At 39.4% G+C, this 16421-nt stretch overlaps 1 protein-coding gene and 1 pseudogene across 3 annotated transcripts in view; both read right to left on the bottom strand.

Moving 5' to 3' along the window:
* Positions 1-4989: 4989 nt before the first annotated feature.
* LOC146656132 (uncharacterized) lies at positions 4990-10573 on the bottom strand (annotated as a pseudogene).
* A 2586-nt stretch (positions 10574-13159) lies between these two features.
* Positions 13160-16421, bottom strand: part of birc6 (baculoviral IAP repeat containing 6) — a 128504-nt gene continuing 125242 nt past the window's right edge. For all 3 annotated transcript variants that reach the window (XM_085429023.1, XM_085429024.1, XM_085429022.1), the window contains exon 73: positions 13160-14389. In XM_085429023.1, coding sequence (XP_085285149.1) covers positions 14210-14389 — 180 coding nt within the window. In that variant the 3' untranslated portion in view covers positions 13160-14209. The remainder of the gene's footprint in view (positions 14390-16421) is intronic.

The raw sequence follows: 16421 nt of genomic DNA on the forward strand, positions 1-16421 counted from the left end.
GCCGGACACTGGCGCCACCGGGCCCTCTGACCACCAACAGTAGGCAAACACGGAGTTAGTACCTTGCCCAAGGATATTTGGCACGCACTCAACAACACTCAATGAAATCAACAGAACCACGTCATCTGCAAAAAGCAGAGCTGAGGTCCTGAGGCCACTAAAGTAGAAGCTTTCTGGCCCTTGGCTATGCCTAGAACTTCTATCTGTAAAAATTCTATGCAAAATCAGTGACAAAGGGCAGCCCCGGCAAAGTCCAGCACCCACTGCGAATGAGCATGATTTATTGCGCGCAATGGGGAGTGAGTTCTCACTGCAGTGGCACAGGGACCAAATGGTTTGCAATGATGGGCAAGATATCCCATACTCCCGAAGTACCTCCCACAGAATACCTGATTTTATCCTCTCCAGTACCCTGGCATAGGCCTTCCCAGGGAGGCTGAATAGTGTGATTCCCATCTAATTGAAGCACACCCTTCAGGCCTCCTTCCTAAAAATAGGAAACCACTACCGCAGTCTACCAATCCAGAAGCACCCCCTCATATCCCTACATGCCGTTGCAGAGGAATGTCAACCAAGACAGCTCTACAAAATCCAGAGCCTTTAGGAGCTCCAAGTGAATCTTACCCAACCTAGGGGACCTTCCACCAAGGACCTGTTTAGCTGAGTCAGTGCACTTGCTCTAGTGATGTACGAGTCATCCCTCTCAGCCAGCAGTTTTATTATTAAAGTGCAATTCGAAAATGTTTTTTGAAATGAAGACTTAAAAAGCATTTTAAAAGTCAGTTTATTAAATTGGAATTCAAAAATGAATTTACGAATGCAGATTTTATTCTACAATTCATTAATTAAGCACAGCATTTTTTATTTCGATGCGCGTGGCTCTTGTGGTCCTCCATACTTGTCTCCCCAGAAACACTTCCCTTGTGCTTTTGGAGATCTGTTTTTTCCTATTTCCGTTGTGTTTCGTGTGCTTTTGCAGTGTTTTTCTTATTGCTGGCGTTTTCTTAAATTGCAGTCCATTTGGCCTCTCAGGGCCACCGTAAAATTGGCGTTCTAAGTCCTATTATGCTAAACTGAGAAAGAAATAATTTTTTCACGCAGATACGCTTTGAGAGATTCTCATAATACTAAGTGAGAAACTGAACCGGTATGAAAGCACATTGGTGGTGTTAAGGCGTTGCCTTCAGTCTCTGGAGACTTGAAGAAACTCTGCTTTCTTGACTTGTGGTGACCATTTGGCATCTACTCTTGAATTTCCTTCATCTGCATGACCACTGAAGGGTTGGGCTCACTTTTGAGTTCTCACTCTCAACTATCAAAGTATATATCATGCTTAAGTATCAGAGATTACTTTGGATATCAACATTAAGCATGAAAAAGACTAATAGAGTAAAAGAAGAAAAAACATGGAGGGACCACACGATCTGTTGCTCAAAGGTGAGAAAGTCACCGCACTAAAAAAACCCAATCCAGATTCTCCTGCATCTTTGGGCTTCTGCCCACAGTCATGTACATTAAAAATGTAATATAAGATAAGATAAAATACAATATTATCATTATTAGTAGTAATAATTTTAAAGATTGTTTAAACTTTTTGAAACGCATCATTTATTTGTATGCATCAGCTGAAGAAAGCATCATCTAGCAAATAGACTATTAACAAATATAGGTACTAATATACTGATGAATCACTACTTTGTATGTGTAACATTTGTACACACCATGTACATACAGATTTGTGCATACACACAGTTATATGAATGAGGTCCATTGTCTCTGAAACTGAGACCTTAGTAATCCCAGGCATTTTTTTAGTCATCACAACTCTAGTATTCTGAACTTCAACAAACAAAATCGACTCAAAATCTGGATATTTGTGACCCTTGACTGTCAGTCATGCTGTCAGGCTCAAAAGAGACCCCTTTTGGAACATCTTTTGTCCTGTATTGTGCATTATATGGAGAGTTTTGTATTGTATGAGTTGTAAGTTGGGGCTTTAGACGGGTACTTGAAAGTACTTGAACAGATTTGTGTCCAGAGGTTTTGATCTGGATTAATGGAAAGATCTCACTCTCACTTTGTGGTTGGGAGGGGGATTGAATTCTCAATTTTTAACAGTAACTTATACATTTTATACAGGTCTTTATATTAAGGCTCTAAAAGCAATTATGATACTTAATACCGTTGCTTATAAAAGGCAGATTAGAGAATTTTGTGTTTCCACAGAATACTTGCTCTAGGTCCAGCCATGGGCTGTCTAGCGAGCTTGATTTAATTAATTTTGAAATATATAGCAGTCTATAAAATAAGAAATAGTAATACAAATTTGGTAGTTCTAGACGACCACTGAGTTTTCAAACTTATTTGTGACGGTTCATTTTTCTATAAAAATTTAGAGATTTTTTAGTCTAGTGACTTAAACCAGGCAGCAGAGGGTTTATTGGGGATCACAGAAAATAAGTAGTTTATTTTAGGCAGAACCATCATTTCAACTATGGCCTCTCTTCCCATGAGTGATGTAGGTACTGCAATATGTAAGATCATCTTCTACTATTTTTAGTGGAGAAATATAAGGTCATTCGTACCAAGTCTGAGAGTCCGTAGGAAAAATTTAATATCTAATGTCTAATTTGCAGTTCAGCAGCAGAACTGTTCATTTACTTACCAGAGCAGTCTGACATGGATGAGAACTTATCCATGAAAGCGGGCAGCCCCGTCTGGTTCTTCTGTTTAGACTGAAGTTTTGGGAAGGAAGAACATTTGTCCTAGCACATGCATTTGGAGAGCTGGAAAACCTTTTGATCCAATTTATGAAGAACGAACCAGATTTGTGTAGAACTGCTAATAGAAATGTCCAGTTTACTGGGTCAAATTCTGTCTCCCAAAGAGACAACTGTGGTTTATAATTTGTGGATGGAGCAAGAATCTATCACATTTACTAGTCTGCATGTATTGCTGGCTGAGTGTCGACCCTTGATAAAACCTGTTTGATCGGGGTGTGTCGATGGAGTGATTTTTTCTAATGCTCTGGCAATGGCTTTGCAGAGTATTTTAGGGTCTACATTTATGAATGAGATTGGGCAGGAGGTGGATGGGAGTGTAGGATCCTTCCCTGGTTTTAGAAGTATTTGTAATAATGGCAGAGTTCATGTTTGAAGATCGTGTGTCCTCATTCTGAATTTGAGTTGCCATTTAAAAAAAAACCTGTCATAGCGTACTAGCATAAACCAGCGTAGACCAAAATTCTTTGTAAAACTCTTCTGGAAAGCCACCTGGATGTGGGGCTTAACTGTTTCAGAAATGTTGCAGGGCTTTGTGAATCTGTTTTATCTGGATATCTGTGATGACTATAAAGCTTCGTAAAAGTCTTTATTTATTGATTTGTTGTGGATCATGAGTAATGCTCCCAGTCAATCTTTAGAATAAATAGCTGTTTTTTCTATATTTAGTTTTAACTGGTTAGCAAGGATTTTCTTTTAGATTTGTTGCCATGTCCAAAGTTTGACATCGTGTTTTCTTCTTAAATATTTCAATTAATTCTAGTTTTAGTTTTCTCAGGGTGTTAATTCATGTGGTGAGGAAGCATAGGCAGATACTAATAATTGTTTACTAAGTAATTTTTCTTTATTTTTTCTTAAGAGAAAATTAAGATATTTTAAGATATGCTGGTGTGACTCTTTTCTGTCACAGAGGTGCATGATCGGTCTTAGTGATAGAATGAGTGTCCGTAATATCCCTCAGTATCGGTGTTGATGTCTGCAACACTGGCCCTGCATTTACTTGGTATTGGATTGAGATGAAAGTTTGCAGTATTGCACGCCAATAATTGAAATTTCCTTGTTCTGTTTTGGTTTTTAAACAGTCTTCCACAAACATTAGGTGCATTAACACCACCTTCTGGCTGCAAGCACATTACATTTGGTAAAAAGTGTTAACAGTATATAGTGCAAGAACTGAGCTTGTATTAATAATTTAATGAAAATTAGAAAAGTGATAACATTTTCTACTATACGCCCATCATTAATGTAAATAAAACACAAGTACACTGTAAAATATAACTTGTTGTTTCAACTTAAAAATATGATGTAAAGGGCTGCTTAAATTTTTAAGTTAAGTCAAGAAATAAAGTTTGTTCTTGTAACACAACCAAATGTCATGTTGATGAAAAATCACATGTTGTCTAAACTTTCGTCTTAGTTGACTGAGATTTGTTAGTCAGTTCAACTGCTTTAATTGTCATTTTTACTTGGGAAAACTCTTTCAGCTAAATTAAAATAATCTATTGTTTAAACTCTTGTCCTAGTTCAGTTGACTTGGGTTTTTTAGTTAATTCAAATACTTTAGTAGTTCTTTTAACTTAGGAATCTATTTTAGCTTAACTAACGTAATCTGTTAGCCAAGTTGATTTAAGTTTATTAACTCATTCACTGCCATTGACGTCTATAGCCGTCAATGGCAGTGAATGAATTAAACCCATTGACTCATTCACTGCCATTGACGTCTATAGCCGTCAATTGCAGTGAATGAGTTAAACCCATTGACTCATTCACTGCCATTGACGTCTATAGCCGTCAATTGCAGTGAATGAGTCAATGGGTTTAATTCATTCACTGCCAATGGCTGGCAGTGAATGAGTTAATTAACTGAGCTCCTTAAGGTATCTGAGTGAACTCGTGAATCAGTTTCATTTTAATTATCAGAGTTGATTGACTGGATGTAAAGAAAAATGTGTATTGAACATCTTAAGTTTTTTTTTTTTTTTTTTTTTTTAGCTTTCCAACATCTATTTCAGCAAAACTACTTGTTAGGATTATCTTAGATCTCAGGTTTAAACATCTACATTCCTTTAAAATTTCTGTTGTTTACAGAAAAAAATTAAAACCCACAGATGCTATTAAAAGTGTATCTGATCAATTCATGCAGAAAGTTTGTTTTAAAAACATGACAATTACTCAGGAGCACCCAACATTCAACATTTATTGCGCCATCTTAGTCATCTGAGAAACAGAAAAATCAGTGACGTAACTCATCAGGCTCACAATCCATCAAAACTCAAAAGTTGCTGGCTGTGAAACAATAAATTTGAACTTGGTCTTGAGCCCAGTTTGGGGGAAGATTAAATTCTGACCAATACTCTGGAGCAGGAGGGATTCTTGTGAATTGTGGACAGCTGGTCAACAGAACCCTCACCATGGCATGAGCTTATCAGACTTTCAACAAGATGAGATAAATACTGCTGTGTTAAAAGTAACAACATAAAGTCTGCATTATTGTAATGTATCAACGGGACACTTGCTATTTTACAAAAGTTATTCTTTACATTTGCAAAATTTTTAAACTTCATTGTGCTCAGTCACACCTGTTAGCATAAAACTTGAAATATTAAAATAGTACAAAACCTTTGATAAGTGACAGTAAAGATCAGTTTATAACAACTAAGACATCAAACTCTTGTATTTGTCTTTGTTTACAATTGCAACAAATTCCACAGAACCAACAGCTCTGAAAATGAGTGCATGCTCCTGAAACATTTGATAATATGAATATTTCAGAAACATTAGTTTCAGTCGGCTCAATTGCAAAACAAAGGAAAAACTACTGACTTGCATGAGATAAGCATCTGCAGAGTCCACCATTATATTGTTGTTCACAGACGTTTCTTAAACCATGAACAAATGAGTAATTGTCTAATCTGGAATGTAAAGTGTAGTCATTTAGTGACATACAAAAGTGAGAATGAGAACTTGCAAGTATCAAAAAAACAAACAGTAAAATAAAAACTGTCCTTAATAACGCTAAGGCAATTGTATGCTGTGAGCATACAATTACAGTTCTGTATGGCTTTCTGCAAGAGTCTGTTTCTTGGACCATGCACTAGTGAGACGCACTGCCTTCCACCAATGTTCACGAGGACGTTCTGAATGACTTCAAAGATGCCCTTAAGTTCCTTTGGATAGTCTATGTTGAAGGTAAAAAGAAGGCCCATCAGCATGGAAATGGCACTTGAGACATCCCTCAGATTAGACAGGATTACTGCCGCCTCAAGGACAACCAACACATGGATGATGTCTTCTTCTTTCACCAACACAATGCCAACTTTCATCCTCTTAGTAAATGTGTCTTCAATACCTGTCGGCTATAAAAGGGTTCAAAGACAAGTCCCCTAAGGACTCCAAAGCGCTTTACACATCCAGTCATTCACACACATGGGTGGATGACTGAATCGTGGCTCAGGAGTTGACAGTTCGTCTTATAATCGGAAGGTTGCCGGTTCGAGCCCCGGCTCCAACAATCTCGGTTGTTGTGTCCTTGGGCAAGACACTTCACCTGCTGCCTGCTGGTGGTGGTCAGAGGGCCCGGTGGCGCCAGTGTCCGGCAGCCTCGTCTCTGTCAGTGCGCCCCAGGGTGGCTGTGGCTACAATGTAGCTGCCATCACCAGTGTGTGAATTTAAATTTACTTTTGCTAAATATTGGCTGTGCTCTAAACCAAATGTGACTGAGAATACACGAAATGTGCAAACTGCAGCTACACTACAGGATCAGATTGTGGCTCCACAGACCATGCTTCTTTAATCAGTAAAGAGTTTATTTTTTCCTCTTATATTAACAGCATGAAAAAAGAGCATATAGACATGGCTGGACACGTTGCATAACTGGCACTGAATATCAACATCTGCTTTTACCCAGCTGCCCAATGACTCTGGGCCAGTAACCTTTAATTGCTTACCCAGTCTACACAGTCTCTTTCCAGGGTCCAGGACACTTCACCAAAGTATTGCCCCCCACAGCTGTAGCAGTGCAGCCCCTTAAATATCCTAATATCTCTGCCATTACTATATACAATATGAGAAATCAAACGTAAAGCTGAAGTGAACAGTACAGCAGCGAAATGTCAAAGACCCTGGGGAAGACATGAATAAACACAAGACACTAATAATATCAATGCTAGCTTGCCAGTTTGTTTTTCTGAAACCCAGACCATCTGCAGTGTCAAAGATCTTGTAATAATACATTTGGTGAGGAAGAAGTACACATGTTATCATGTGGCATCTATTGTTTCATTTAAAATCCACTGTGGTGCTGTCATTATTAAATTTACTAAAATAAACAATGCTAACCTTCACAGTCTTGAGAGTGTGTGAGGGATCTTCCTTTAGAAGATGAGGCCCTCTGTCTTCTTCCTTTGTGTAGTCAAAGGTCAAAGAAGTCAAAAAGAAAACAAAAGCACTTTTTAAACAGTGTTTATGAAGTTCACAGCTTTTTGATACATAATTCCATCAATAATATCAGGACATTCAAGTAGAATATGATATCCAACCTACCACCAATATACACAGATTCTGTAAAAGTTACCACACTAAATGTCCAGTTGTGAAATATGATGACAGACTTATCAGCTTTCTTTCAATGAGTTCATCAGTTGAACTGGATAACCTGAAACTTAAACAAAGGATTAGATTTCGCAGTTGAACACTTACATCATCACCGAAGCATTTTATGAGCCTAGTCAGCCCTCCTATGCCGCTCTTGATTTTGTACAGCTCCATGAACCTCTCCATATTGGTCAAGCACAGCAAAAAGGAACCCTTTCAGGTCAACAGATGTAAGACGGGCAAATTCTGCTTCAGCCTGAGCAACAGAAGAAGAGGGGTGGGGAGCACAGGCAGAATTTTAAAAAATGCTTTGAGACCCAAATTTAAGCAAACCGTCATCTGAGGCCCATTAGAGAAAACACAAACGCACAAAAGCAAACAAACAAAAAGATGCACGTTACCTGCCGTTCAGCAAACAAGGAAGTTCAGAGAACAATAAGCTCTGTCTTGAAATCTTTTAAAGTAGAATGATTGTGAAAATGACTTATGTGATGTAAAACTTTAGTAAACGTGTGATTAAAAGAACACTGAGTAAAAGGACAAGTAACAATTTCCTTATTCCTCAGATGTTTACCTTGATGAGCAACACTGCTTTAGTCCAACTGCCTCATTAAAGTTACACAACAGGCTTTTTACATTAAAGCCAGCGAGTCCATTACATACTCGCTTTTTATATCTGAAATACTGTGCACATTCTGTGTATATGTAGTGGACAGCAATTTACCCAAGAGTCCACCTCACTTAAATGACAAAGACAGATGTGATCATCTAGACCTCTGAAAAAAAATGAATGACAAACCTGCAGTTATGGATGTTATTACAACCACAAGAGCCTAAACAGTCTGCTCCACTGCTTTGTTAATGAATCATTTGTTGGTAGCACGTCTGAATATTTAGTTTATGCCACCTGCATGCGATCATCAATATTACTTCTTTAGAAGGACCCTGACACTACAATCTTTATATCATTTGTTCTACAGAGCTATTAAGCTACAATATAATCTGTGTTGTTTCCAGTATGACAAAATGCACAAATTGTAACTTACCATTTGACTCCACTGACAAAAATAAATCCCCAGCAAGTGTCCTGAGAGGACAGATGGTTTGAAAGAGGAGTGAAAGAAGCCATCTATGTCCACTGTGAGCGACCATCTTTGAACAGAGGCGGGGGTTTACGACACCAACTCTCTGCCATCTATAATCCAGTTTTGAGATCCCTTCCCAGACGCCTTAACGCCCACTCACATCCTGGGCCATCTGACCTCAGGAATTCGCATGATAAGGTGGGGCCAGGTGTCACAGTGAACTCACCCAAAACTCTGGCTGATTGGGACCCACACCCAGTTTCACACCTTGGCTCAGGCGATTAGAGGATCATTAGGGGTCCTTTTGTCCCTCTGTGGGGGGAAACTCCCACTAGGTTTATATCTGGGACTCCCCACCATTTGACCTTAGAACTGAAAAAGCTTCTCGGATGAGAGGTGAAACGTCTTCAAGCAACTTAAAGAAGTCCAGACGCTTTGCTTTGCAAGCTCCTTTGACTACGATGACCTGGATGACTGAGAACCTTCACAGACATATCAGACTGATTCCAGACAGATATGCACAAGGAGGAGGAAAAAAAAAAGAGTCCTGATCTTAATTTTACATATTCAGTCACAAAAGAAATATTGTAAATTTTGAAAATCATATCTGTCATGTGACTTGAATTATATTAAAATTTAATATACCGCTCATTTTTAATTGATGTTTGCTGCAGGGATTGCATTTGCTTCATTCCACTTTGAAAAGATTCAACAAAATAAGCAATTTTCCCAAACCTTTGTGTGCAGTTGTTTTACTGCTCAAACTCCTTATTTAGCTTCCTATTCGTACAGGTTTTGGGCCCCACTATAGTCGAAAGAGTCTAGGTTTTAAAGGGTTTATACATGAAGTACTGCACTTTTTTGGTCAACACATCCATTCCATTTGTAAGAACATTTGTATCCTTAGAGATGTGCTTTCAGCTGCTTCACAGTGTCGTACTATATTTCTTACTATTTCTGTGCAATGAAAACTAGCACCACAAATTCTCTCATCATGTTTATTCATATTTAAAGTAAAGCTAAGATATGCTTGCAGAAATAATTACATAAATAAAAATCCCAAGATGCAATTTCATGTATTATTTTAAATAATCAGACAAATGAATTCCTAAATTACTAAAACAAAATAAAACATTTACCAAGCGAAAATTGTTTAGTTGAGGTGCCTCTGATGACAGTGGCACATCATCAAGATACATGACATCAAATGGCATGGTGTTCTTTCTTCAGTTACAGATATTCTGTACTTAAGTGGAAGTACAAATACTAATATTAAGTTAAAATACTCAATTAACTTCTTTACTCAAGTAAAAAATTACAGGCTCTGAAATGCACTCAAAGTATGAAAGTAGGATCTCTTTGGAGGACGCCTCTATTTTTGTGTAAAGCTAACTGAACCTTTTACTATATTAACATAACAATAAAATAATATCAGTATATGCGACTACAACTTTAGTCTAACTTTTTAAAAATTCTAATTATGCTAAGCTTGCCTCCGAAGAAAAAGAGGAAAATAAACATCTATTTTCTGTTGCCTACGTTGTAGAGGGTAACTGCCTCAAACGGGTGGGATTCAGCACGTGGGGAACACTAAACTGGTTGTAATGGCTCAGTGTGAGGAAAAGAATCATAACCCCGAACCCCAGTAGATTTTCTTAGTGTACAGGCTGTGATCAACTGACCTGTTGCTCTTTGTCGATGTACACAGCTTAATTCAACCAGATATCAGCAGATGTTTCAGGAGTTGTCCTGGTCAATGGTCCTAATCTAATAATCATCATTAAAGGTCCAAATGAATCTCTGCAACACTTGATGTAACCTTACTCTCACCATGAAACCAAAGCCACTGTGTACCAATGTACTGTAAATCCATCACAGTGCAGCAAACTAACCTGCTCATCCTGCACTAACCTGCAGAGGATTTTCATGCAGCCTTTAAATAACAGTTAGCCTACCTCGGTCTGATTTGCAGCACGTTTTACTATATGAAAAAAAATCCCATAATGTCACATGTAATTTAAAAACATAAGGACCTACACACTGAACACTCCTTACCTTTAAATCTGGATATGGTAAAACTCTTCGTTGGATGTTGGCTTCATTTTGTGTTGACATGATTCCATACTGCTTTAATAAATTTGAGGTGTGGACTGCTGGTGTTGCATTGTGTTTTTCTACAGCATTGACAGTGTTTGGCATTACTTTCATGCTGAAGAATGGAGCCCTCGTTAATCAAATGCTTTCCTTTTGATGGATCAAAACCCGACAGTACTTTTTAACATTCATAATTTCATTAATGTTGACAAGATCTCCAACATCACCGGCTGAAATGGAGCCTCAAAACATGACAGAACCTCCGGTGTTTTACAGATGGCTGCAGACACTCACTGCTGGATCTCTCTCTGAACATATTGTTAATGGACTGAACCAAAATTCTTACATTTGGATTCATCACTCCATAACACCCGTTGCCCCTGATTTTCAGTCCAGATCACATGTAATTGGGAGGATAAATGGCCTGTTCTCCAATGGTCCACCTAGAGTGACTCTCATAAGTGAACAAAAGACATAAGTGAACAGTACACTTGCTTGGCACCCACTATAACTATTTTTTCCCAGTAACACTACTACTACTGATAAAAATAACAAGTTTAATATTTTTTGCATGTGAGAGTGTCAATTCTTGATTATTCATATCAAAGATAAATTACTGTACAAAAACAGTTTCATGTGAACTGGGCACTGATGACAGGGCATTTTAACAGTGTTCAGGCTGGCCTGAAGGACACTACTCAGGCTCTGAACATGGCAGCACACAAACACATCCCAAGCACCAGATCCACAGAGGCAGGAGTCTACCATAGCCAACAGATGTGCAGACTGTGCCCTGGAGACTGCTCAACACATAGTAGCAGCATGTAAGAACCAAGCTGGGCCCATATACAGAGTGCCACAACAGAGTACAGGAAATGTATGTATGTACGTAAATGGTAAATGGACTGGTTCTTAAATAGCACTTTACACAACTTCCTCCATTGGCACAAGCATTTTTTTCTGTGCTTGAGTGCTTTCCATTTTTTATTCACACTCCAATTGATGCATTTGGGAGCAACTTGGGGTTACCCAAGAATATTTGACATGTAGACTAGTACCCAGGGATTGTACCACCAACCTTGCAATTAGTAGATGACCTGCTCTACGTCCTACGCTACAGCCACGTTATATACATACATATATACAAACTTTCTTTTTTCTCCCAGGGATTTTTTCATCACTTTGTACTGTTATTAAAAACAGCATTAACGTGCAACAGTGGAGGTCAGGAAGAGAAAACTGCTTACAGAATTGCTAATAAAGTAAATCAGAAACCACAGTGATGGTGATTCTACCATACAGCCATACCTGAACAATATGACTTTAATGTAAGAACCAGCAGAAGAAAACTTTATGGTCTGATGCATTTTTGGTCCTAGAGTTACTGAGCTGAAACAGAAATTTATGCTTCTCAACATATCAGTGATGGACCGAAGAATATGTTCGATAAAACAGCAGCAAATTTTGGAAACATACTTTGTAAGACCTGGAATACTGAAGATGGAAGAGAATAATGATCTTAAACAATAGGTTTCACCTTGATCCTCACATCGTTCAAACGAAACATCACTGAATATCTGTGGAAAGACCTTAGAAGTACAGGCACACAAGGAGCTCCAATTTCTTATCAGCCAGTGCTAGCAAAGAGGATGGACCAAAATCCTCCAAACAGGACCTGAAAGAGTCTCAGAGGTGCTTCACGAACCATTTGCAAGCTAGTTGCCAAACTTGGTATTATTAATTGTTGAGCACACAAGGTGTGTTGCTCAGATAAGATGTAGGCAGTATCAGGTTCTATATCAGGGGTCTTAAACTCCAGTCCTCGAAGGCTGGAGGCCTGAAACTTTTCCATGTGTCCCTGTTGCAACACATCTAAATACAATTAAGTCATTAGGAAGACTCTATCGAACTTGAGTGCATGCTGAGGTGGCCATTCAGCTATTTGATTCATGTTACAGCAGCTCATGAGTGAATGAACATAGTGCAATAAAGTACTTTTAGAAGTAGATTTTTCCAAACACTTACATTTACTAGAGTGGGGTTAGGGGTTGCCACTTCAGCATGCACTCAAGTTCTATACTCTTGCCAATGACCTAATTTTCCCAGGGGTTGCACCATAGCTTTATAGCACATACAGCAGGGAGTTGTGCACCCCTGGCGTAGGTGCTATTAAGAGCTGGACTTGCCCAGATCACCACAGAGCAGTGTCAAAACCAGCCAGTAACATAAGCTACACCCTTGCATGTGCTGCAGTCAGTTCTTTTTTCCATTTGATTTTTCAAACTTCTCTCTTCAATGACTTTTCAGTCAAACTCATCAACAAGTCTGCATACCAACCTGTAATTGTTAACTAAATTAGGCAAAGATACCCTAGTAGAGAAGAACTGGAGGTTTCATTTGAAAATTCTTCTCTAAATTCCTGCTTTTTGGATCTCAGCCCAGGTTTTCCTGAGTAAGCTACTCAAATCCCCAAGTTTTCATAAAATGTTCTGAGAATCTCAGTCTCCCTGTTCGACATGGTCTCCAGTTGTTTTCCCCTAACACGCTTTCTAAATCAGGCGCTGGGAAATACAGAGGAAAAAAAAAAAAAGCATTCAGTCAGTCACATACTTTCAAGCTCCATTTAATGTCCTAGCAAAAGGAGAATGTGACTGCCCTAAAGAGTGAGTAAAATAGAAAGTGCATTTTTTGTTCACTGGAGTTCAACATAAAAAAGATCAAAGAAGTTTCTTTTATGTCAATGGAGCAGAATATTCTTAATTTTGTAGAAATAGCAAAAGAAATCAGTAAAATCAGTTGGGAGCATTTGGTGGTATGGTGTAGATCAAAGGCACATCACAGCTTTGTATCTCACTGGGGATTGTTGCACACGCACAGAAAACACACATACACATGCAAAAGCCTTCAAAGTACATTGCCCCTGTGGCTCTGACGCAGTCTTGCTGTGATCTACAGTCATGTCGATGGAAAGCGGTCATGGAGGAGTTCTGAGAGGCAACAAATGTTTATCCAGAGCATGGTGCTTTTAATTTGGAGCCTGTAAAAGTGATAACATAGCATTTAAGAATGTCCATCTGAACCTTATTCAAGTGGATATGATCCTAGAGAACGCAGACGAGCATGAGCAGAGGGGCTTTTTTAAAAATCTCGGATTGTGTTACCTGTGTGTGCGTTTTTTTGTGTTTTTTTAGGATCCTTAAAGACCAGTACATCCTTGGTTACAACTGTTCTTGCTCTAACAGTCCAAAAAAAAAAAAGGAAACGAACATTCAGTAAACATTCTTCTCTTAAGGTAGTTCCCTTATATAATCTGTAATCTTCCTCTGCCGTGTATACATAAACAAGTTTAATAACATACCAATCAGTGGTTATTTCACAATTGGAAAAAGCACAAAATGTTTACACTCCTTTACAGGTAAATAAAAGTTTCCGTCAACTCTTTAATAAAGGCGTAGCATAGATCAGAGTTCCTCTTGTCGCCTTCGCGTCCCCTCGTTCTCTGCTATTCTAGTTAGACCTTTACATACAAATATGGACAAAGTGATGGCTCGTGCTCTGAAGCCACCAAGTCTATGAAAGAGGAGGAAGATGATAAGGAAGAGGAGGGTAAGGGCTGGAGATGCTGGAAGGGTAAGGAAGGGGGCAGGTGGGAAGGGCTCATAGCTGGCCCTCACTGCAGTGGCTGTCCTGACTGCCACCGGGCTTTTCTGTGTCCTGACTGGGTAGCTCTTTGAGGATGAGGGCGCTGCTCTTCTCTGTAAACTCATCACCGTCGGGCTCCAGTCCGTCAGGGCAGGGCAGCTTCAGGAGCTCCTCTCTGAGCTGAGCTGTGTGTCTCTGCACAAGAGATGAATTAGTGTTAGAATCCTGGTTACTTCTTTGGCCTTAATTTGTTTTCCCACGTCTCACGTGAAGAGTTCAAAGGTGGCTATTGTAACAATTTTGAAACCATTTGGGACAAAATTTAACAGCGAAACAAACCCGAACAACAAATCGTGACATTCCTATTTACGTTGAAAGAGGACAATGATGAAAAAATGATACCCGAGTCTTGGTACTGAAAATATTGAGAAGGAGACTTTTCCAATAAACTGCCACTAAAGTTGTACACCAGGGAGGGACCAATGTTCTAATGGGTTTTTGCCATGCTAGTATCTGTGGGGACACAGAAAACTGCAGTACCACTCCTTACGGCATCAGCTGCTCTGAGTTGGTGCTAGTTGGCTAACATGGTAAATATCTGCAAATCAGTATTTTCAAGTGGGCTGAGACTGTGCCTCTCATTGTTAAACATCTGTCTTAGTTTCTGGAAAGGTTAAGTACCACCAGACACTATCAACAGACTCCTTCTCTAACCATCTGGGTGGGCAAACAAACATTTAACCTGCTGAACAGTTTTTAAAAACTATGTTCACATCAGAGTTTTTTGCTGCCATTTTGCTTTCACTTGGAAACAAATAACTCGCATCTTTCAACAGACAAATATTTTTGTGTTTAGGGAAAGCTGGGTATTCTTGTCATCGTGAAAATGACAAACTCATTACCACCACTGACGGGCCTGAAGTCAGGCCATTATGCTCCAGCTGGCGCACCGGAGCAGCAGACGGCTCAGAATGGGGTTTCGGGAAGCAGATTTCAAGATATTACTATAATTCTGTGGTGGTTATAGCAAAAATACCACAGAGGAAGAACAGCAAATGCAAATGCAAATGCAAATGCAAATGCAAAAAAAAAAAAAAAAAAACGAGCAACAGCTTTACTTGTGTCAATGATGAAGTGGATTGCTCACGCCAAGTAAAAGATAAGCACAATGACCCGTTTATGCTCACTGCTGTCACCACATTACAATTGCTGGTCTGCAGCATGATCTGCTGTCATTTCGACTTGCCATGGACCTTTTATAACTACCTCTTGTAACTTGTGGCACATAGAGTGAATGGGCTGGGGAGGCAAAAGTGTGATTTGGCTGGTCCTTTCTGTTATTTTAGTGATATATCAAATCGGAGCTCAGAGATTCACAAAATACAGAGTGGGAGATGCTTTGTCTGAGCTATGACACCCAGACCAAGTGTGCAGCAAGTCTGGCTGGAGTGAATCTGATCACCGTGAACTAAGCTCCATGTACATTTTATAGTTTACATGTCTGCGAGTCAGCTAGGGTCCACTTGGGTCTGACTTACATAAATTTTGTCTTTAGAAATTGAGCAATCGTCTCTGAACCGGCCAGTGTTTCTGTGACCGCAGAGAATTTAGATTATATTGCACCAACTCCACACGGGTACTTAAAGCAGACTTCAACTGCCTATATTAGTAACAAGTAGAGCTGGGCGATATATCGAGTTTTTAAAACATATCGATATATTTTTATACGAGATATAAGATGTGACAATATCCTTTATATCGATATAGTCTATGTTACGTTATAATTATAGTTGTGGAGCCGCAAGTTTGCCTCTCTTTCGTCCACTTTTGTCTCTACGCAACGTTACTCCGCCTCGCCTTCACTGAAGACAACTCCCCCTCCTACCCCATCGCTTCACGTGCAGGCAGCGACAAGACGGACACGGCAAATCTCCGTTAACGAGTTACTGCGCATCGCCCCATGCGTGGGGCTGGACGGCGTCAACGTGCTAACGAGCTAAACATGCTAACGAGCTAACAGCGCTAACCCTAAAATCCTTTCATTCTCTCAAAAGTTGATAGCGCGCCTTATGTATGAATTCTGGTTGTGCTTGGTGGCCGCGAACCGATTTTATATGGTACACGGCGTTCAGCAATCTGTCAAAAATGTTTGAGTACGACTTTGGTAAGCTACGGAGCTGCACCGCTTGATAGATTGTCGGCGCATTACGGCTACCGAGGAGCTTCG

The sequence above is a fragment of the Rhamphochromis longiceps genome, linkage group LG13, assembly GCF_057381845.1.
Source record: "Rhamphochromis longiceps isolate RC_006_pf linkage group LG13, R_longiceps_female_GT1.1, whole genome shotgun sequence".
Taxonomy (NCBI): Eukaryota; Metazoa; Chordata; class Actinopteri; order Cichliformes; family Cichlidae; genus Rhamphochromis; species Rhamphochromis longiceps.